The sequence below is a fragment of the Schistocerca cancellata genome, chromosome 4 (assembly GCF_023864275.1).
Source record: "Schistocerca cancellata isolate TAMUIC-IGC-003103 chromosome 4, iqSchCanc2.1, whole genome shotgun sequence".
Lineage (NCBI taxonomy): Eukaryota > Metazoa > Arthropoda > Insecta > Orthoptera > Acrididae > Schistocerca > Schistocerca cancellata.
The window spans coordinates 726,498,589-726,520,164 of NC_064629.1; the positions used below are offsets into that span (position 1 = coordinate 726,498,589).

At 47.0% G+C, this 21,576-nt stretch overlaps 1 protein-coding gene across 1 annotated transcript in view; it reads right to left on the bottom strand.

Moving 5' to 3' along the window:
• Positions 1-555: 555 nt before the first annotated feature.
• LOC126183446 (cullin-1-like) overlaps positions 556-21,576 on the bottom strand; it is a 230,191-nt gene continuing 209,170 nt past the window's right edge. The window contains exons 13-15 of the mRNA XM_049925437.1: positions 2,275-2,496; positions 1,828-2,053; positions 556-1,670 (exon numbers count right to left, since the gene is read on the bottom strand). Coding sequence (XP_049781394.1) covers positions 1,590-1,670; positions 1,828-2,053; positions 2,275-2,496 — 529 coding nt within the window. The 3' untranslated portion in view covers positions 556-1,589. The remainder of the gene's footprint in view (positions 1,671-1,827; positions 2,054-2,274; positions 2,497-21,576) is intronic.

Genomic DNA, 21,576 nt, shown 5'->3' on the forward strand with positions numbered 1-21,576 from the left:
AAAAATTTAACTGAAAACTAAAACAATGAAAAATTCCCGGAATTCTAAAAATATCCAGGGTTTTTCCCGGTTTTCTCCCGGATGAAAAAATTCCCAGGGTTTTCCAGGATCTCACGGTTGTATACACCCTGTAAACTTATCAGGCACCTCAGTTATTTCTTATGGTTGGAGCACTTGGGCACTCAGTTGGATAAATTACATTATTAGCTATGGAATGATGATGATGAGCGTTTGGCGTCATTGGCCGGGAGGCCCCTCGCGGGGCAGGTCCGGCCGCCTTGGCGCAGGTCTTATTACATTCGGCGCCACATTGGGCGACCTGCACGCCGGATGGGGATGAAATGATGATGAACACAACACAACACCCAGTCCCTGAGCGGAGAAAATCTCCGACCAAGCCGGGAATCGAACCCGGGCCCGGAGGACGGCAATCCGTCACGCTGACCACTCAGCTACTGGGGCGGACAGCTATGGAATAAAAGAGTTTGATCTGGTAAACATGAGATTTACTCAGAAAACATAGGAATCAACCAAAACGCATTATAGGTGAGATTAACAAGAACTTTATACACAACACCAACAATTAGAACAGTTAGTAGGACATCAATAATACACACCCTTACCATACATATACACTGAACATCCACTTTTTTTTTTTAAATTTACGATGTATGTATAAATTTTCAGATATAACTGATAGAAATTAAAAGTGCTGTGTCATCCGAAGAAGACACAGCCATAGCCAAAGCACCAGAGGTGCAAACATGTGAGCTGATGACGGTGCCATAGAGACTCGCCACTTGCGCGAGTTCCACCAGTGCTGCGGGCAGTGCTGAGGATGAAGATATTGTCTTCACCTCGGCCTGTTGCCAGCTAAGTACAATCCTTCAATGAACGGATGACAATGGACAGAAGCCTACTTGGAAGCTAGAAGAGCAGCTCTCACCCACTTGGTTATACATCATTTTCCAGGGCTGACTTAGACAGAGAACATTGTTTAGTGAAGTCTTAGAAGTGAACAGACAGTTGTAAATTGCATTCACTATATTTGTGACAGCAGCAGTGAAGAAGTCTTCACAAAACTGGTGATGAGGGTTTACAAAGAAAAGTGCATCCTTTTTAATGAAAATTTTTGTTAATGTTTTCTGCTAACAGAATTATGCAAGAACAATACCAATTAACCAATAAAAATAACAAATATGAATTCACATTCAGCAATCTACGATATCAATTGCTCTCAGTTTTACAGGTGATTCTACACACACACACACACACACACACACACACACAGAAAATATCACTTGGCGGCAGCTATCATTCTGTTGTTCATGACTATATTCATGGAAAAATGAACACAATAACTCACTTTACTTATTGAAAAAGCTTTGCATACAAAAAATGTGGATTACCTAGTAGATTCATGATTTTCTATAACAACATAAATGAAATAAAAAAATCAACAAAACGTATGACATACGGTACACAGTTTTTCACATATCAAATGCACATGATTCTATACAGTATGTAACATTTTCTTCATGCTGCAGAAACATTTGACCACCATTTTCACGTCGTTTGCCATGTAGTCTTCAAGCAAGATATCTGTATGTATCTCTGTCACTATCTGATCTTTCCAAATAGTCCTTCTCAATTAGTATATCAATACATTTCTGTAAGAATTCGAGACAACAAAGATTATTACAGTCTAATCAGTATTTATGCATTAAACACAATTTCAGTTTCAACTATAAATATCAATTCCATATTAAAGCTAGAGAGCTGTAACGATAAAATAATCTTGTTGGCCTACACCACATGTTAACTTACTTTGATAAGATGAACTTTGGGTCTAAATCTTAATGACATATCATTCAATACTTCTGCAACAAGTTGCGGGTGCTTCAATGTTTTTCTGGTTTTCATTATTCTCACTATAGCTGCCTGTATTAATATTTTGCGATCCGCTTCTATATTCTTGTGCACATTTGCGTGGTCTTGTTCCGTTTCTATTTCTGCCTCCAGAGGTATGTTGATATTCACCTTGAATTTCCGACTGGAAAAGGGAGAAAAGTATGATGAGGGTAACAACATACAGAACAACATTATTATTTTGAAATACAAATTATTGCCAGAGGAAACTACCATGGACTGATAAAAAATTACATAATAGGCCTTCAACACAAACAGGTTGTGACTTCACTACTCTAATTGTACCTATTTTACCACGTATCTGAATGGAAGTTACTGAATTAATAAATATACTTAGTGACTTACTTTTTGTAGATTTTCGGTAATGCTATAACAGAATTAGGTTGCAAATCATTTTCATCGCTTTCTGACTGCAGAAGTTTTGCTTTCATGAGAGACTGGATAACTTGTATTACTAAATCCAACCCAATTTGGGTGGACTCTTGTAGTTGTTGTACTGTCCAGGTCTTACTCACATTAAACTGCAGTAATATTGCCATCTGGAAGGTTGAAGCCTGCAATGTATACCTGAAACAAAATATAATCATTTTGATATAAACATTCAACCAAGCAGTAAGGATTTAATGGCAATAATTAACCAAGAGGCATTCGCATACACCGCCAGATAGGTAAAAAAAGGGCAAAACAACATCACAAACTTTTCAGCAATGTTATCTGGTCTGCAGCTCAGTAACAAGAACTTTTCTCCCCTCTAAGTAGATACGCCAATTTAAAAAAATGGTAGGAGTGTTAGAGTTTAACATCAGACTGACACCAAGTACTAAACACCATCTCTGTTGAGCTATGGTAGGAAATGAAACTGAGCATGGCTTTATTGAAGGAAGCAACCTAGTATTTGCCTGAAATAATTTTGGGAAACCACTGTAAACCTATATAATCTTTCTGAATAAAAGTTTAAACCACTATACCAACTTGTTCAATGCCTTATAAAAAATCATATTTCCACCATGCTGCTTTTGTTAACAAATGCAGTATGGCATACAGATTTGTTAGCACCATATTTTACAGGTTATAAGACTCTTTTTGTTTGAAAAATTGCTTCCAACATTCAGAAGCATCTTATACTTGAAATTAATACAAAAATGTCCAGTGCTTGATTTAAAATTCCTCCAATATTAAAAATGGCCATATATTCGATGTCACGGGAAACCTATCTCTGTCTGGGAACAACGGATGCAACTGGCAGCAGCAGCACACCGATGCGACAAACATGAGTTGTGGGATTCACAGGCTTGTTACCACTGTCTCCCTCCCACCCCACCCTCACAAACCCAGGACACTGTCTAGCCTATGATGTGTCATTGCAGTCTACAGAGCCAGTGAACTTGAACTGAAAGTGATTTGTTTATTGACAATAGTACAATATTTTTGTTAGTATCTAGTTTCCTAATGAAAAAAAATAAAAGGTATTCATATGATGTGGGCTGTAAATATGCAGAACAACATGGAAACAGAGCAACTGAGTGGCATTTTGGCCCTCCACCAGCAAAAAAAAGTCATTCGTGACTGGCAGGCTACTAATGAAGAACTGAAAAAAATGAATAAAACTAAATATGCAAATAGGGGATTGAAAGCAAAATGGCCAAAACTAGAAGATGATTTATTAAAATGGATTCAAGAGCACCATCAAAATGGCACTGGAATTAATACAAAAGTGATTTGAATACACATTCGTAGGCCAGCGCTACAGTGGAGCTTCACCGACTTTAAGGGTGGAGTTGATTGGTGCTACAGGTTTATGAAGAGTCACGGACTTAGCATGTGAACCAGAACCAAAGTATCTCAGAAAGTTCCAGAAGAGCATGAAGAGAAAATGATATCTTTCCATCACTTTATTATTCAGCATTGAAAGAAAACCAGTGTGGAACTAAGCAAAATAGCGAACATGAATGAAATTCCTCTGACATTTGTTGCGCTGAGTAACAGAACTGTTGCCATGAAATGGGCTAAAACTGTAACTATAAAAGCAAGTAGACATGAAAAAACACACTACACTGTTGTCCTTTAATGTTGTGCTGATGATACTGAACTTAATCCAATGATCATTTTCAAGTGCAAAACCTTCTGAAATATCACTAGCTGTTGTTGTTCTTGTACATGACAAGGGTTGGATTGATGAGGATGGTATGACATTATGGATTAACAGAGTGTGGGAGAGAAGGAAAGGTGCTTTATTGGAGGCAAGTTCTCTTCTTGCGCTACACTGGAGTGCCAAAGACAGTGGTATAGGCAAGTGTATTCAAATACAGAGATATGTAAACAGGCAGAATATGGCGCTGCAGTCGTCAGTGCCTACATAAGAAAACAAGTGTCTGGCGCAGTTGTTAGATCAGTTACTCCTGCTATCAGTTACTCCTGCCACAATGGCAGGTTACCAAGATTTAACTGAGTTTGAATGTGGTGTTATAGTTGGCGCACGAGCGATTGGACACAGCGTCTCCGTGGTAGGGATACAGCAGGGATTTTCCTGTACGACTATTTCACGAGTGTACCATGAATATCAGGAATCCAGTAAAACTTCAAATCTCTGATATTGCTGCAGATGGAGAAAGATCCTGCAAGAATGGGACCAATGATGACTGAAGAGAGTCATTCAATGTGACAGAAGTGTAACCCTTCCGCAAACTGCTGCAGATTTCAGTGCTGGGCCATCAACAAGTGTCAGCATGTGAACCATTCAACGAAACATCATCTATATGGGCTTTTGGAGCTGAAGGCCCACTCATGTACCCTTTATGACTGCACGACACAAAACTTTATGCCTTGCCTGGGCCTGTCAACATCGACATTGGACTGTTGATGACTAAAAAATGTTGCCTGTCGGACGAGTCTCATCTCAAATTGTATCGAGTGGATGAACATGTACAGGTATGGGGATAATCTTGTGGACCCATTGACCCTGCATGTGCTGCTGGAGTGATATGGGACCTCTGATACATCTGGATACAACTCTGCCAGGTGACATGTAGATAAGCATTATGTCTGATCACCTGCATCCATTCATGTCCATTGTGCATTCTGATGGACTTGGGCAATTCCAGCAGAACACTGAGACACCCCACACGTCCAGAATTGCTACAGTGTGGCTCCAGGTCCTCTTCTGAGTTTAAACATTTCTGCTGCCCACCAAACTCCTCAGACATGAACATTATTGAGCACATCTGGGATGCCTTGGAGTGGGCTGTTCAGAAAAGATCTCTACCCCCTCGTACTCTTACGGATTTATGGACAGGCCTGCAGGATTCATGGTGTCAATTCCCTCCAGCATTACTTTAGACATTAATCGAATCCATGTCACATTGTGTTGCGGTACTTACGCGTGCTCGTGGGGGCCCTACACGATATTAGGTAGGTGTATCTGTTTCTTTGGTTCTTCAATGTACAAGACCTAATATATAAATGGGAAGGGTTAGGATTCATATGTGAAATATTCAATGAAAACTGTCAACGATGAACTGTGAACCACATAAAACATATTTATTTATAGTTTTTATTATTTATGTATTGCAAATCATAACATGCAACTTCCTGTGTGTCTAGAGCAGGTCATAACATTCAGTACATTGAATATTCTCTACATAATAATGTACATTTTAGCTTAAGTTTAATAATGCAATGTTAAGATACTGATTTATACAATATAATCAGTGATGGCTTCGTCAAAATTATACCAATGTGCTACAATGTGGTGGCCTATAGCATTTTGACTTACAATAGTAGTAATCATAACTAACCTGAGCATATTAATTTTATGTATATAAATTGAACTATTTACATACATTTAAATTTTATAACCAATACTTTAACATTGCGAGGATATACAAGGGTAATCAAGATTTTAAACATGGCTGAAACAGCAACTGTTGAAATTCTTCACGGTAAATGATGACAGCGAAAACAGTTGCAGGGTAAAGATTTATTAAAATTCTTGACCACGGTTTCGTTATATATAAATGTACGTTCATCAGAAGTAAAATACCCTGAACAGGAAGACACTTTCATTAGCAAAAACTTAGCATCGGAAATAAGAAAGAAAAAAAATTTTTTTTTCTTTATTGTGATTTCATTCCCCTGCCCCATATGGGCAGGGGAGGGCTGTCAGCATCACCATCTGCCGCTCTTCAGCCGAGTGACATGACAACTAAAACAAGAATAAAATAATACATACGTAAGGAGATAAAAAGGGGAACATAAAACAGAGTAAGGGGAGAAAATGGAGGTAAAAATACACTGACACGTAGACGTTCATTGGGGACAGTTAAAAAAGTCACCAGAAAGTTAAAAAACACAGTTGGCGATTCTTAAAACACAGAGAAGACACTGGATGCGCATGCACAGGTTAAAAGTTGGCCACAGTATTAAAAACACTCCGAAACAACACACTTAAAACCCACTTGGAGCACACACGAAGAATAAAACTACCAGGTGGGACCTGCCGAGGGAAAGGTCAGAGAGGATGGAAAAGGAGGGGAGAGCATGGGGCAGCTGGGGAGGCGGCGGGATGAAGAGAGGAGGGGCAACCGTGGGTTCACGAAGAAGCAGGAGACACATGGGGAGGGAGAGGAAAAGGGAAGACAGGGCAGGAGGGAGTGCAGAGACACTGAAAGAAGGCACAAGAGATGGAGGGGGAGTAGGAGGGGAAATCCGCTCAGAAGGAGGGAGGGGGGGAGAGGGAGCCCTGAGGAGGAGGCAGGAAGAGGGGGTTAGAGTTGGTAGGAAAGGTAGATGTCAGGGCGAAGCTCATCATCCGGGAGGGGTAGACGGTGGAAGTTGTGTTGGGAAAGGAGATGGAGGGTGTGGAGATGGAGAGAGGGAGGGACACAACGGTAAAGGCGCGGCAACTGGTTGGGAGTGGAGAGGAAGGGAGACACCAGGGGGTGAGGGGGATCAAGGCGGCGGACAATATATAGTGTGTGGATGTGTTCAAGGAAAAGGAGAAGGTGGGGGAAGGGGATGAGGTCATAGAGGATGCACGTGGGGGACGGAAGGCGGATGCAGAAGGCGAGGCGGAGTGCATGGCGTTCGAGGATTTGGAGGGCTTTATAGAACAGGGGAGGGGCGGAAATCCAAGCGATGCTGGCATAACAAAGGATGGGGCGGATCATGGATTTGTAGGTGTGAAGGATGGTGGAAGGTTGCAGACCCCACATCCGGCTGGACAGGAGGCGGAGGCGGTTGTGAGCTTTGTTTTGGATGGTAAGGAGATGGGGTATCTAGGTGAGGTGGCGGTCGAGTGTGAGGCCAAGGTATTTGAGGATAGGAGTGAGGTGGATAGGACGGCCATAAATGGTGAGGTAGAAATCATGGAGGCGGAAGGAGCGGGTAGTGCGGCCTATGATGATCGCCTGGGTCTTGGAGGGATTAACACGGAGGAACCACTGGTTGCACCAAACGGTGAATTGGTCAAGGTGGGTTTGGAGGGTACGTTGGGACCGTTGAAGGGTAGGATAAAGGGCTAGGAAGGCGGTGTCATCAGCGAACTGGAGAAGATGAACAGGAGGGGGAGGTTTGGGCATATCAGCAGTGTACAGGAGATAGAGGAGAGGGGAAAGGACAGAACCTTGGGGCACGCCAGCAAAAGGGTAGAAAGTACGGGAGTTGGAATTGTGGATAGTCACATAGGAGGGAAGATGGGAGAGGAAGGAAGCAATGAGACGGACGAAGTTGATGGGGAGAGCATAGGTCTTGAGTTTGAAAAGGAGCCCGGGATGCCAGACACGGTCATAGACGTTCTGGAGATCAAGGGAAACAAAGATAGCAGAGCAACGGGAGTTAAGTTGGAGGGAAAGAAGATGGGTAAGGTTAAGGAGCTGGTCATCAGCAGAGAAGGAAGGCCGGAAGCCACATTGGGTAAGAGGAAGGAGGCGGTGCTGGTTAAGGTGGTGGTGGATACGGCGAGAGAGGATGGCCTCAAAGACCTTACTGAACACGGAGGTGAGGCAGATGGGACGATAGGAAGAGGTAGCAGAGGGGGGTTTTTTAGGCTTAGGGAACAGCAGGACACGGGAAGTCTTCCACAGGTCAGGGTAAAATCCAGTGGAGAGGAGGACATTGTACAGGGTAGCAAGGACAGACAGGAAGGATGGAGGGGATTCCTTGAGGTGACGGTAGGTGACGCCATCATGACCAGGGGTGGTGTTGCGTTTGGAGCGGAGGACGAGTGTGATGTCTTGTGTGGTGATGGGAGTGTTGATGTCGGAGGTGGGTAACCGATCCAAGTACTGGAAGCTAGGGGCGAGTGGGGGGACAGAGGTGTCAGTGTGGTCAAGGATGGTGGGGAAGAGGGAGTAATCAAAATGGGGATCGTCAGGAATGGAGAAGACCTCGGATAGGTAGGAAGCAAAATGGTTAGCCTTACTGAGGTTGTCAGGAAAGGGTCGATTGTCATGGAGGATGGGGTAATGCGGGGTGGGATGGCTACCAGTAAGGCGGTGAAAGGCTGACCAGTACTTGGAGGAGTTGACAGGGAGGGTGGAGTTGAGGCGTGTGCATATCTGACGCCAGTCCCGGCGTTTCAATAAGAAAGAACTTTTTTTTTTTTTTCCTTTATTGTATTTCAATTCTCCATCGGGGCGGGCTGGCAGCAGCATAGGCGCTGCTCTTCAGCCGAAAGACATAGAACAAAACAATAGAAGACATAGAACAAAACAATAGAAGACATAGAACAAAACAATAGAAGACATTTAAAAACAGCAAAGGAGAGAATAAGGTGAACATAGATATAAAAAAAGGGGGAACAGCATGGAAGGCAATAGACAAAAAACGGGGTGACTGTAAAATGGAGATAAAAAACTGTTTAAAAGTAGCACACACAAAAAGCCACACACTGCGACGGTTAAAAGAACACAGCGCACAGTATGACTGGAGCAGAAAGGTGGCATAGCACATAACGTAACACTGACGGCGAACCTCAAGGCAGGACACAATTAAAATCACACCTCTTGACGCACACGAGAAACAGCACTAAACACAACACTGATGTGACACACTGATGATGATCAATACAGAGGATCTGCCTGGCGCTAGGAGATGAGGGAGACCTGAAGAAGGGAGGGAGGGGAAGAGATGGGGGAGGTGAGCGGGGGGCGCGCGGAAGAGGGCCAGGTAGGGAGGGATGTGGGAAGGAGAGAGGCAAGTATGGGGTGCAGGGTCTCAGGGGGGGGGGGGGGGATGGAGGAAAATCCACTCTGGGAGAAGGAGGAAGGAGGAAAAGGGGGCCCTGGGGAGGGGGGGGGGGGAACAAGGCCAGGTTATAGTTGGAAGGAAGGGTAGATGTCATGGCGAAATTCGTCATCCGGGAGGGGGAGTCGTTGGAAATTGCCCTGATGAAGGAGATGGAGGGTGTGGAGGTGGAGAGAGGGAGGGATACAGCGATAGAGGCGCGGCAATGGGCGGGGGATGGAGAGGAAGGAGGAAACCAGAGGGTGGGGGGGATCAAGCCTGCAAACAATGTAAAGGATGCGGAGATGTTGGAGGAACAGGAGGAGGTGGGGGAAGGGGATCAGTTCATACAGGAGCCGTGTGGGGGAAGGAAGGCGGATACGGAAGGCAAGGCGGAGCGCATGGCGTTCAAGGATTTGGAGGGCCTTGTAAAAGCGGGTGGGGGCGGAGATCCAGGCAACGCTGGCATAACAGAGGATAGGACGGATGAGGGATTTGTAGGTGTGGAGGATGGTAGAAGGATGCAATCCCCATGTCCGGCCAGACAGGAGTTTCAGAAGGCGGAGGCGGGAATGGGCTTTCTGCTGGATGGTCAGGAGATGAGGGGTCCAGGTGAGGAGTCGGTCAAGGGTGAGACCAAGGTATTTCAGGGTGGGGGTGAGTTGGATAGGACGACCATAAAGGGTGAGGTAGAAATCATGGAGGCGAAAGGAGCAAGTGGTGCGGCCTATGATGATTGCCTGGGTTTTGGAGGGGTTGAGACGGAGGAACCACTGGTTACACCAAGTGGTGAACTGGTTAAGGTCGGTTTGGAGGGTACGTTGAGACCGTTGAAGGGTAGGATAGAGAGCCAGGAAGGCGGTGTCATCAGCATACTGGAGAAGGTGGACTGGTGGGGGTGGCTTGGGCATATCAGCTGTATACAAGAGATAAAGGAGAGGGGAGAGGACAGAACCCTTGGGGAGGCCAGCCGTGGGATAAAAGATACGGGAGTTGGTGTTGTGGAGGGTGACATAGGAAGGACGGTGCGAGAGGAAGGAAGCGACCAGACGGACAAAATTGGTAGGCAGGGCGTAGGTTTGGAGTTTAAAGCGGAGACCGGGATGCCATACACGGTCATAGGGATTTTGGAGGTCAAGGGAAACAAAAATGGCGGAGCGACGGGAATTGAGCTGGAGGGACAGAAGGTGAACAAGGTTGAGGAGTTGGTCGTCAGCAGAGAAGGAGGGTCGGAAGCCACACTGGGTAAGGGGGAGGAGGTGGTGTTGAGCAAGGTGCTGATGGATACGGTGGGAGAGGATGGATTCAAAGACCTTACTGAAGATGGAGGTGAGGCAGATGGGACGATAGGAAGAGGCAGCAGAAGGGGATTTGTTGGGTTTGAGGAATAAGAGGACGCGGGAGGTCTTCCACAGGTCAGGGTAGAAGCCAGTAGAGAGGACGACATTATAGAGATGGGCGAGGACAGTCAGGAAGGAATAGGGGCTTTCGCGAAGGTGACGGTAGGTGATACAGTCGTGACCAGGGGCCGTGTTGCGTTTGGACCGGAGGATAAGTTTAATGACTTGTGCTGTGATGGGAGTGTTTACGTCGGAGGGGGTCAACTGCCCCAAGTACTGGAGACTAGGAGCAAGTGGAGCGACCGAGGTATCGGCACGTTCCATGACCGTGGTGAAAAGAGAATAATCAAAGTGGGGATCATCGGGGATGGAGAAGACCTTGGAAAGGTGGGAAGCGAAGTGGTTGGCCTTACTGAGGTTGTCAGGAAGGGGGCGATCGTTATGGAGAAGGGGGTAGTGGGGAGCAGAAAGGGAACCAGTAAGACGATGGAAGGCGGACCAGTACTTGGAGGAGTTGATAGGGACGGTGGCGTTGAGTCGTGTGCAGGTCTGGCGCCAGTCTCGGTGTTTCGTTGCTGTAATAAGGTTCCGTACGTGTCGCTGTATTTGCCGGTGGCGGTGGAGTGTATCCCAGTCACAAGTGCGCAGGAAGGATCGATAGAGGCGGCGGGATTCACGGAGGAGGAGGACAGCTCGCGGAGGGAGAGTGGGTCGGTGTGGTTGGATGGTTTTAGTGGGAACATGGGCCTCCACGGCATCAGTAATTACCTGCTGAAGGAAGGACGAGGCGTGGATGATGTCGTCAGGATGGCGATATGTAAGAGGGTGGCTTTCGACCTGGGTGGAGATGGAATCCCGGTAGGCATCCCAGTTGGCACGGTGATAGTCATGGACGACCTTGGGAGGGGGTGCAGGGTGCGGAGCCGGAGGGGGGCGGTGAGCAGACGTTATGGTGAGAAGGACAGGGAGGTGATCGCTACCTGTGGGGTCAAGGACGGCGACAGTGATATGCCCAAGGAGGTTGGCGGAGGCAATGACAACATCGGGGGTGGTGTTACTTTCGGGTCGGGTGTGCTGGGGAAGGGGAACAAGGTCACCTTGGATTGTGGAGAGGAACTGATGCCACTGCCGAAGGGCAGCAGGAGTGCGGCTATGGATGTTGAGGTTGGCGGCAATCACATAGGTGGAGAAGGTGTGGTCAATGTGTGAGATGAAGTCATAAGGAAGAGGAGCAGTGGAGCGGACATAAATGGTGGCACAGGTAATGGTGAGGGAGGGGAAGAAGATGCTAAGGATAAGGTGTTCAGTGGGGTCATTGAGGAGAGGTTGTGGCCGGACGGGGATATGCTTAAGGTGGCCAATCGCGACTCCACCTTGCGCACGAGGACCAGGAGTGTCAGTGCGGTGGAGGATATAGGGGGAGGTGCGGATAGAATGGTGAGGCTGGAGAAAGGTTTCGTTCAAGAGGAAGGTGTCGACCCGGTGGTGGGAGAGTGTGTGCATGAGGAGGTATTTGTTGGAGCGGAAGGAGCTAATGTTCTGGAAGAGGATGCAAGACTCGTGCCGCGCCATGACGGGAAGGAGGGGGGGAAGAGAGGGAAGGGAAGAGACTTAAACTAGGGTGTCGAGGCGGGTGAAGGTGAAGTGGGCTTGGTTGTGGGAGTAAGTGGCGATGTTCAAAAATGGCTCTGAGCACTATGGGACTCAACTGCTGAGGTCATTAGTCCCCTAGAACTTAGAACTAGTTAAACCTAACTAACCTAAGGACATCACAAACATCCATGCCCGAGGCAGGATTCGAACCTGCGACCGTAGCGGTCTTGCGGTTCCAGACTGCAGCGCCTTTAACCGCACGGCCACTTCGGCCGGCCTAAGTGGCGATGTGTTCAGGTGGAAAACAAAGCGAGCAGCAAGGGATATTTGTTGGAAGGTGTGGGGGCGCTGAAAAGGGTGAATGTTTTGTAGTACAATGGTAATGAACCGGATGACGTCCTCGGCTGTGGGGGGTGGACGGAGGGAATTGTTGGGATGGACAGGGGGATCGACGGGACGAACTGGGACTGTAAGTTCAGGGGTGGTTGGAGGGGGTTTAGCTTTACACTTGTGGGAGTATGTGGGATGGGGGCCATTGCAGGTATTACAGGAAGGAGGAGCATCGAGGTTGGGGCAGTTCTTAAGAAAGTGGGAGACCTTGCAATGGGGACAGGTGGGGGGGGGGGGGTTGCAGTTGGGAGTCAGGTGGTCATTGTACATCAGGCACCGCTGGCAACGGTAGGATTGGGGGGGGATTTGGAGGATTCAACAGGGTGGCGACGGTGGTATATCAGGGCACCCTGGGTGAGGAGATGGTCTATGGATGGGGCGGACTCAGAGAATACCCGCATGAGGTAGGTGGGACCAGAGGCATTGTGGATACGGTGGGCAGAGCAGATTTCCAAGTCCGGGTGGGAGTTCAGTTCCACCAACACCTCATCCTCTGTGATCACCGGGCTGAGCTTGGTGATCACAGCGGTGTAGGTGGGGGGGCGACGGGGAGGCTGGGGCTGACGAGGAGTGGAAGTGGAAAGGAAGGGTGTCAGAGAGGCGTGGGGGCCAAACATAACTCGTGGGAGTTTTTGCAGGAGGTGGGAGATGGGAGCACCAGGTAAGTACTTTCGTATTTCCTTGGTGAGGGTACGAGCGTTGAGGAACTTAGGATCGGGAGTTGACAGGACAAAGGTGTGGAGGGTGGGGGCCAAGGGATGGGTGGCAGGAGGAGGGGTGGTGTCCATGGTGACGGCAGGGGGAGGGGGAGGTGGTGTTGATTTTTTGTGGGAAGTGGCGGGAGCAGAGTCGGCAAGGACGCGCTTTTGGGGTTTTTTGGAGACTGGAGGCTGGGAGGAGGGGAGAGGGATGGGGAGGAGAGGGAGGTGGCGGGTGGCAGATCCCCGTGGCTTAGTGGAGGCACCGGGAGAAGCAGCTGGTTCAGTGGTGGCGATGGTGGCTCGGCGCGACGTGATGCGTGCGGGAGATGCAGAAGACGAAGCGACGGGGTCAGTGAGAGAGGGGAAGCCAACCACCTGAGGGGCGGCAGCAGAGGCGGCAACAGAGGCGTACGTGAGGGCGGGGGTAGTAGTGGGAGCTGTTGAGGGTGTAGAGGCTGGAGGAAGGGTGTAGAGGTGCGGGTATACAGCAGGGGAGGAGATAGGGGGATGGGTAAGTGGGGGAAGGGAAGGGGAGGTGAAAGGAGGGAGGCCAGGGGCGGCGCTCCAGGAAGTGACTGTGGGAGGGGGGAGGGGGAGGTGTAGATGACGGTGGAGGTGGGAGTACTCATTGCAGACAAACGGCGACAGACAGACGGACGTGCAGGCGGCGGCGGTGGCGGCGAACAGACGGACGAACAGCAGGCGGCGGCGGCGGCGGTTACGACGACAGCGATGGACAGCGAGCAGGCAGGCGGACGGACGGACGGACAAACGAACGAACGAACGAACGAACAGCGATAGCAGCAAGTAGCGGGCGGGCAGACAGACAGACAGACAGACAAACAAACAAACAAACAAACACAATCTTGGAAGACGGAGATTCCACCCTGAGAGTAGCCCAGGCTTTGCAATCTGACGCTTTCGAAGGAGGGGATCCAATCCTCTAGATAAGAAAGAAAAAACACTGTAGCTTAAGTAACCATAAAATTACCAGAGTATTACAGGCACAAAAACTTTTAGTCACTTACTAAAATTACATTCTGCAATGGAGATTAATAAAACAATTGTGCCAAAGGCGTCATCAGTAGTTAAAACATCATATCCATTTATACAACATGATTATGGACAGAGGGTCGATGCGATCACAGCTGAGCATCAGTACTTCGCCTATGAACTATCGTGACGAGGGTGTGAAAGCTCTAGGGCAGATAGTTTCGCCGAGAGAGGGCACTTGTGGTATGTGCCAGACACTCGCACACATTAAAATCCATGGACACATACACATGTGCATAAAATTATTAAAAGTTGTGCTAATTCAAACCTTCTGTCTTAATAAATAAAGCATATCACAACCATTTAAAAACATATATGTAAAACAGAAAATATGAAACCAATTTACCTGTGTCCTAGTGTCAAGCAGATGAAGCTTGCGCTACGGAACACATCTAACGAGAGAGGGCACTAGTGTTATGCGTGAGAATCTCGCATAACTTAAACGGTAAAATACATACTAGCAAAAACAACCAAAATGTTAAAGTAAAATGAACCATCTGCCGTTGTGAATAAAAACATAACAGTCAATTAACCACACATACACATTGAAAACCACAAACAGCAAACATCAAAAATACGTAAAATCCCAACAAGGCAGGAAAAGCGCATCTCACTGGCATCAACAGGCAAGAAAACTAACTTCTGGTCAGCCAGACTATATTACATTAAAGGAAGGAGGGATTTGAAATTGTCTAAAAATTTTTTGTTTCTAAGCTGCACCTGTTCGTTAAGAACAAAACCATCTTTTTAAGACAGATGCTTGAAAATCTCTAATTCTTCGGGCAGATCCAGTTTGTAGCCCTTACTCGCTTCATGAAGCAATTCTACGTCATCCAGTTTCCGTGGCGTATGCTGTAAGAGCCATAGATGTTCGGCAAACGTGGAATTATATACGTTTTCGTTTTCCCCATTTTTACCTAGCTAATTTTGTGAACTCCGGATTTGGTGCCAAGTTCTTCCGTACTCCAATAGTATGAATCACTCTTTGTTTCAGGCTATTATTTACGGAAAAGGCAACCGTATTGTTTCTGTAGAAGTCTTATCTTATATGATACGTTCCCCAAAAATGGAATAGAAATAAAGTTATTACCCTCATTCTTTTTCGTCCTGTTATGTCCTAAGGTTGAACATCCTCAAACTCACAAAATCGCCTTCTTTCATTCTTCGGATCATCGTGCTGTGAGCACACCTTTAGAACAAAATTGTTTAGAAAAAGAAGTACCTTTAGTAAAATCAGTAGCTACTAACAATGGATACAACCCTCAATTAATTGACCAAATTGTTAGGAAAAAAACAGCTGCAAAATGTTCAACCTTAGGAGATAACAAGGCGAAAAAGGATGAGGGTATAAACTTTATTTCTATTCCATTTTTGGGGAACGTATCATATAAGATAAGAAAACTTCTACAGAAACAATACGGTTACAGAGTTGCATTTTCCGTAAATAATAGCTTGAAACAAAGAGCGATTCATACTACTGGAGCACGGGAAGAACTTGGCACTAAATTCGGAGTTTACAAAATTACTTATAACGACTGCCCAAACTATTAGATTGGACAGACAGGTAGACCCATTAAAGTAAGGTATAAAGAACACACGCTAGGTAAAAATGGGGAAAACATATATAATTCCACGTTTGCCGAACATCTATGGCTCTTACAGCATACGCCACGTAAACTGGATGACGTAGAATTGCTTCATGAAGCGAGTAAGGGCTACAAACTGGACCTGCATGAAGAATTAGAGATTTTCAAGAATCTGTCTTAAAAAGATGGTTTTGTTCTTAATGAACAGGTGCAGCTTAGAAAGAAAAAAATTTTAGACACTTTCAAATCCCTCCTTGCTTTAATGTAGTATAGTCTGGCTGACCAGAAGTTAGTTTTCCTGTCTGTTGATGCCGGTGAGATGCGCTTTTCCTGTTTTGTTGGGATTTTACGTATTTTTGATGTTTGCTGTTTGTGGTTTCCAATGTGTATGTGTGGTTAATTGACTGTTATGTTTTTATTCACAACGACAGATGGTTCGTTTTACTTTAACATTTTGGTTGTTTTCGCTAGTGTGTATTTTACCATTTACATTATGCGAGATTCTCGCGCATAACACTAGTGCCCTCTCTCGTTGGATGTGTTCCGTAGTGCAAGCTTCATCTGCTTGACACTACGACACTTTTTTTTTATGTGCGTGTGGTGGTGGTGCTGAAGTCTGATCAACTTCGTTGATTTTTACTTCTGTAGGGAATGGAAAGGGTAAAAATTTTCGCTTTATTTATTTATTCTTCTTTCAGCTTTAGTCTGAGCACACAGAAGCGTCCTTTAACTCACTGCTTTTGGTGTGTGTTTGAAAACGTGTGTAGAAGTGCTAAAGGACTTCATGTCCTTAAATTATGGAGAATTACGTAGGGATAACATTTACGGAGGCTCAAATACTATCGCCTTCGGTACTTTATATTTGTGGTTGCGTGAGGGTTCTACCGTACTTACTGTGGTGAGTTGTGGTGTACTGCCGCGTATCATGTCCAACTTCCAAAGTAAGGTTCGTGCCTTCTCCGTGACCTTGTCTGAGAGGTAAGATTCGCTTAAGGCTAGATGAATATGATGATTCCGGATCCACCATTGGGCTCCAGTGATCCATCGTAGGCATCTAATTTGTATAACCTGTAAACTCTTGTAGTTAGTGGCACACGTAGTACCCCAAGAGGTCGATCCATACAAAATAGATGGTTCGACTGTGGTGTGGTACAGATGGAGTTTCGTGCGTTGGCTAAGGTACGAGCTGTTCAGAAATGGGAGGAGAGCTCCCAGCATTTTGAGGCCAGACGTCTTCTTCTCCATAATGTGATGACTATACAGCAGTTTGGCATCCAGATGCAGTCCAAGGTATTTTACAGTTGTTACCCAGGGGAGTGGCTGGTCTGATATCCGTAGGTGTTCATTGACGATGGGTCTCAGACATGTGAAGACAGTAACTTTGGTTTCCTCTGCATTGTCCGTTATTTTGTTCCAGTGGTCCACTAAATCTAGTTGGCGCTGCATCTGAGTGACGAGGTGGTCCATTCTGGTGCCTGCAGTCAGGAGCGCTGTGTCATCGCCATAGAAACTGGCAGTAACATATGACACCGTCGGGAGGTCGTTAATGTGTAAATTAAACGGCAGTGGAGATATGACCGATCCTTGTAGAAGTCCTTCAAGGACAGGCCATGTTGTTGAATTCTTGTCATCAATGCGAACATATAATCTGCGATCCTGAAGAAAATTGTCGAGAAGTTTTAAATAGCAGTCTGGTAGGGGAGTGGTACGTCGCAGCTTGATGATCAAGTTGCGTCGCCATACTTTATCGTAAATATGATATGTTTTTTCTTGTTGAAATTGTCTTGGATAGATTCCGTGATGTGTAGTAGTTGTAACTCAGCCGATAGCTTCGCCCGAAAGCCAAACTGCTCCGGTCGGATGATGTGTGCAAGGATGACCAGCATGCGTTTCAGTAGGACACGTTCCAGTACCTTTCCCAGCGTCGACAGTAAGCTTATGGGCCTGTAGCTGTCAGGGTGTGAGAGATCCTTGCCCGGTTTTGGTATTGGCACTATTCTGGCAATCTTCCATGCCTCTGGGAAGTATCCAGTCCTGAGGCAGCTGTTCACTATCCGGGTGAGAAGCACAATAGGTTTTCTCGGTAGGTGTTTCAATTCCGTATTGCCGATTCTATCTGTTCCAGGTGAGGTGTGTTTGCTACAGTTGATAATCCTCTGAATTTCCTCCGGCGTTGTCAGCCGGGGCATAGTATTAGTCGGGGCGTCCCGAATAGCTTCCCATTCCGCCGCTGTGTCCTCCTCTGCACGGTGGAGTGCACATCTCCATCCTCCGTGGGGGGCGTAGTCATCTGTTGTTGGTATGTATCCGCATACAGCTCCGCCTGCGCCAGTGAGTCATACAAGAGGCCATGGGGTCCTCGAATTGCCCTTTTGGGGGGCTGTTGCTGTCTGAGACATTTAACTAGTCAACATTCATATTTGGTGCGTAATAGAAAGTTGTCCATTCGGAGTTCTCACGTGTGTTGCTTCCAGTTCTGAATCTTCCGCCGGAGTTCTCGGGTTAGTCTGTGAGTCTCTCGTCTAACATCCGGATGGCGGTAACGGACGCATCGTTTCCGAAATCGATTGCGCCTTGTCTGAAGTTCCTGCAGTGGTGGTGGAAACTCGCCATAATTGACTTCTGGTTGCAGGCGCTCCGTGAGTGCTCGTTGTTTCGCACTGTTAATCTTCTTCGTGAGTACTGCGACTGCCACATCAATCGGTTCTCTGGTAGTAACAACCTGGGTTGGTTGCACATTGTTGTTGAGGTACGTTCGGAACTGCTGCCACTCGTAAGTTCTTGTCGTCGGCAGTGGGAGTTGCGAAGTAGCCCTCTCTATGAGTCCTAACACCACCGGTCTGTGGTCCGACGAAAGATCATCCAGCGTACGCAGATGGAGATTCGGGTTATTGTTCTTGATTATGGTGATGTCTAGAACATCAGGTTCTTGTGTCTGGACGTAAGGTATCCTCGTCGGTTCCCGTGGGCCATGGACGGAAACATGTAAATCCTCAGCCAGTGCAAACAACATATGTCCTTTTGGGTTAGTCTTACGGGAATTCCAGGCAACATGTTTACTGTTAAGATCCCCTCCAAGGAGGATCTTGTCGTAACCCTCTGTAACAGCATGAAGATCTTCTGGGTAGAGAGGCTTCTTTGGGCTAAGGTAAGCCGCAATACAGGTAATGTTTCTGAGCATCGTGTGGATTGTTACTGCCGTGGCCTCTAAAGTATGGAGTTGGGGTAAGTGTTCTTGGTGGTGACGAATGCATTTTTTGATCAGAACTGCGGTCCCTCCATCCTGTTGGTCCCGTCTGTCCATCCGGTAGATGTGCATGTTCCTCAAGCGGAGGTCGGTGGATTCGCGGAGATGTGTTTCGGAGACAAATGCTACGTCTATCCTGTGGCGATGTAAGAAGTCCGTGAATTCTATTTTCTTCAGTTTCAGGCCATTGGCATTCCAGATGCAGAAGTTAAGATTCCTCGTGTGATGCCGTCTATCCATTTAGGGTGTTTGAAAAGCTGTCAGTACGCTTTCTACAAGCGAGAGGATAGACGTAAAGGTGGTCGGCCAGGAAGATGATGTCTCCGCTGGTGCTGGCATCGGTAGATGGGCATATATTGCTTCGGAGTAAGAGCGCTGTTGTCTTGTCTGTCATAGAGTCACTCTGGGTGCCGGTTGTGGTCGAGAGGCGATTGTTTCCATAGGGAGAGGTGCCGCTTGTTGTTGGGTGGCCGGAATCGCTGCCATTACCGAGTTCTTAACAATTATAGGCCGCTGTGGGATCGACTTCTTTGTTGTCCTTCTAGTATATTTCCGTAGGAGTTCTTGAAATTTGGGGCAGCCACGGTAGGTCGCTGGATGTTCTTGTTCACAATTGGCGCACGTTGGGGGCGCCGTCCTATGATGTGCACAACTCGATGATTTGTGGGAGCCACCGCAGCGGATGCAGCGGGCTGGCATGCTGCAGTAGTTCGCTTAATGCTCGAAACGTTGACAATGTCGGCTCTGAACTGGTCCTTCTTTACTATCATAGGTTTCTATTATCACTCGTGTGTAGGGCAGGTACTTGACATCATATATCTTGTCATTTTCTTTTCCGGATGGGAAGGTGATTCAGTACACAGGTTGTGGTACCAGTTGTTTGGTCTTCTCATCGCGTTCCTTAAATTGGTGGACTTGTAGCACTTTGAAGCCTTTTTCCTTGAGGACATAGTAAAGTTGTTCTTCGGTAACTTCGGCCGGAAGGCGTTTGACAGCTACTTTCAGTTTCCTGTCGTCTGGTGCTTGATGCGTAAAGTAGGAGAAGCTGTGGTTCGTGAAGAATTTTATTGCACGTCTTTGGTCTTCGAAGGACTCTAAGTGGTATTTGATGCGGTCCTTTTGGTATATAGCTTTACGGTTGCCCTCTAGAAGTCTGTTGAGCTTTTCATTGAGGTGAACGTAATCCTTTGTGTAATAAATAGTGATTGGGAGCACTTTGCGAAGCACATTCTTGTCTCTGTCCACGGCTTCTGCGGCATTAGAAGTTTGTGCCTGTGGAGGCGCAGCTTGAGGTGTCAGTGGGGCGAATCGGTTCGTTGTGGGGATGGCCTCTGTTCATCTCTTAGCGGGGTTGGCTAAGTCCTTGGCTAATGCGTTGCTTCTGCGCCGTTTGTTGCGTACGAGCGTACAGTCCCCCTCTGCATGTGGGGAGTCGTCGTCGTTTTCTGCTGGAAACGCCACTGCCGTCGACCGTTTGGTGGGAGTGCTGTGATTCGACATCTGAGTCCATACACGGAGATGCCAGACAGGTGTCGTTATTCTGCTCTCGTGTTCCCGTGAATAGTGGATAAGGCGTTGTATGTCGTTCAGAGTTTCTTTGTCCTCCTCCCGACATATATCGAGTCTTCTGGCGTAGTCCTGGCGGTCGTCTTCATTGCTGCGTCCGTCGTGATGTGACGTATGGCCGACGTCCGAATACGTTTTCGTCGAGTGGTGTGTAGTCTTCTGCGGTCAAATAGCGCCTGTCGATCGTCGTTCTATCCTGTCATGAACCGGTGCCGGAGCCTGGGTCGTCAACCTGGGATCCGTCCTGTGTGGAGCGGCCGCTGGGGCGTCCGGCGGGCCAGGCCCAACCGACCGACCAGCGGCCGACTCTGGCTGAGCCGGCCGGCGCGCATCGTCCTGGCTCGTCGGCATCGTGAACTCAACTCTGTTGCCTCCGTGCTGACTAGGACACAGGTAAATTGGTTTCATATTTTCTATTTTACGTAGATGTTTTTAAATGGTTCTGATATGTTTTATTTATTAAGACAGAAGGTTTGAATTAGAACTACTTTTAATAATTTTGATGCACATGTGTATGTATCCATGGATTTTAATGTGCGCGAGTGTCTGGCACATACCACAAGTGCCCAGTCTCGGCGAAACTATCTGCCCTAGGGCTTTCACACCCTCGTCACGATAGTTCATAGGCGAAGTACTGATGCTAAGCTGTGTTCGCATCGACCCTCTGTCCATAATCATGTTGTATAAATGGAGATGATGTTTTAACTACTGTCGACGCCTTTGGCACAATTGTTTTATTAATCTCCATTGCAGGATGCAATTTTAGTAAGTGACTAAAAGTTTTGTGCCTGTAATACTCTGGTAATTTTACGGTTACTTAAGCTATAATGTTTTTTTCTTTCTGATTCCCTCCTCTGCCTTTTCCCATTCCCTCTTGCGTCTGCCCTGCCCCCCCCCTCCCCCCTTATGAGTCCTCAGCCTCCTTCGGTTCCCCCCCCCCTTTCATTTTT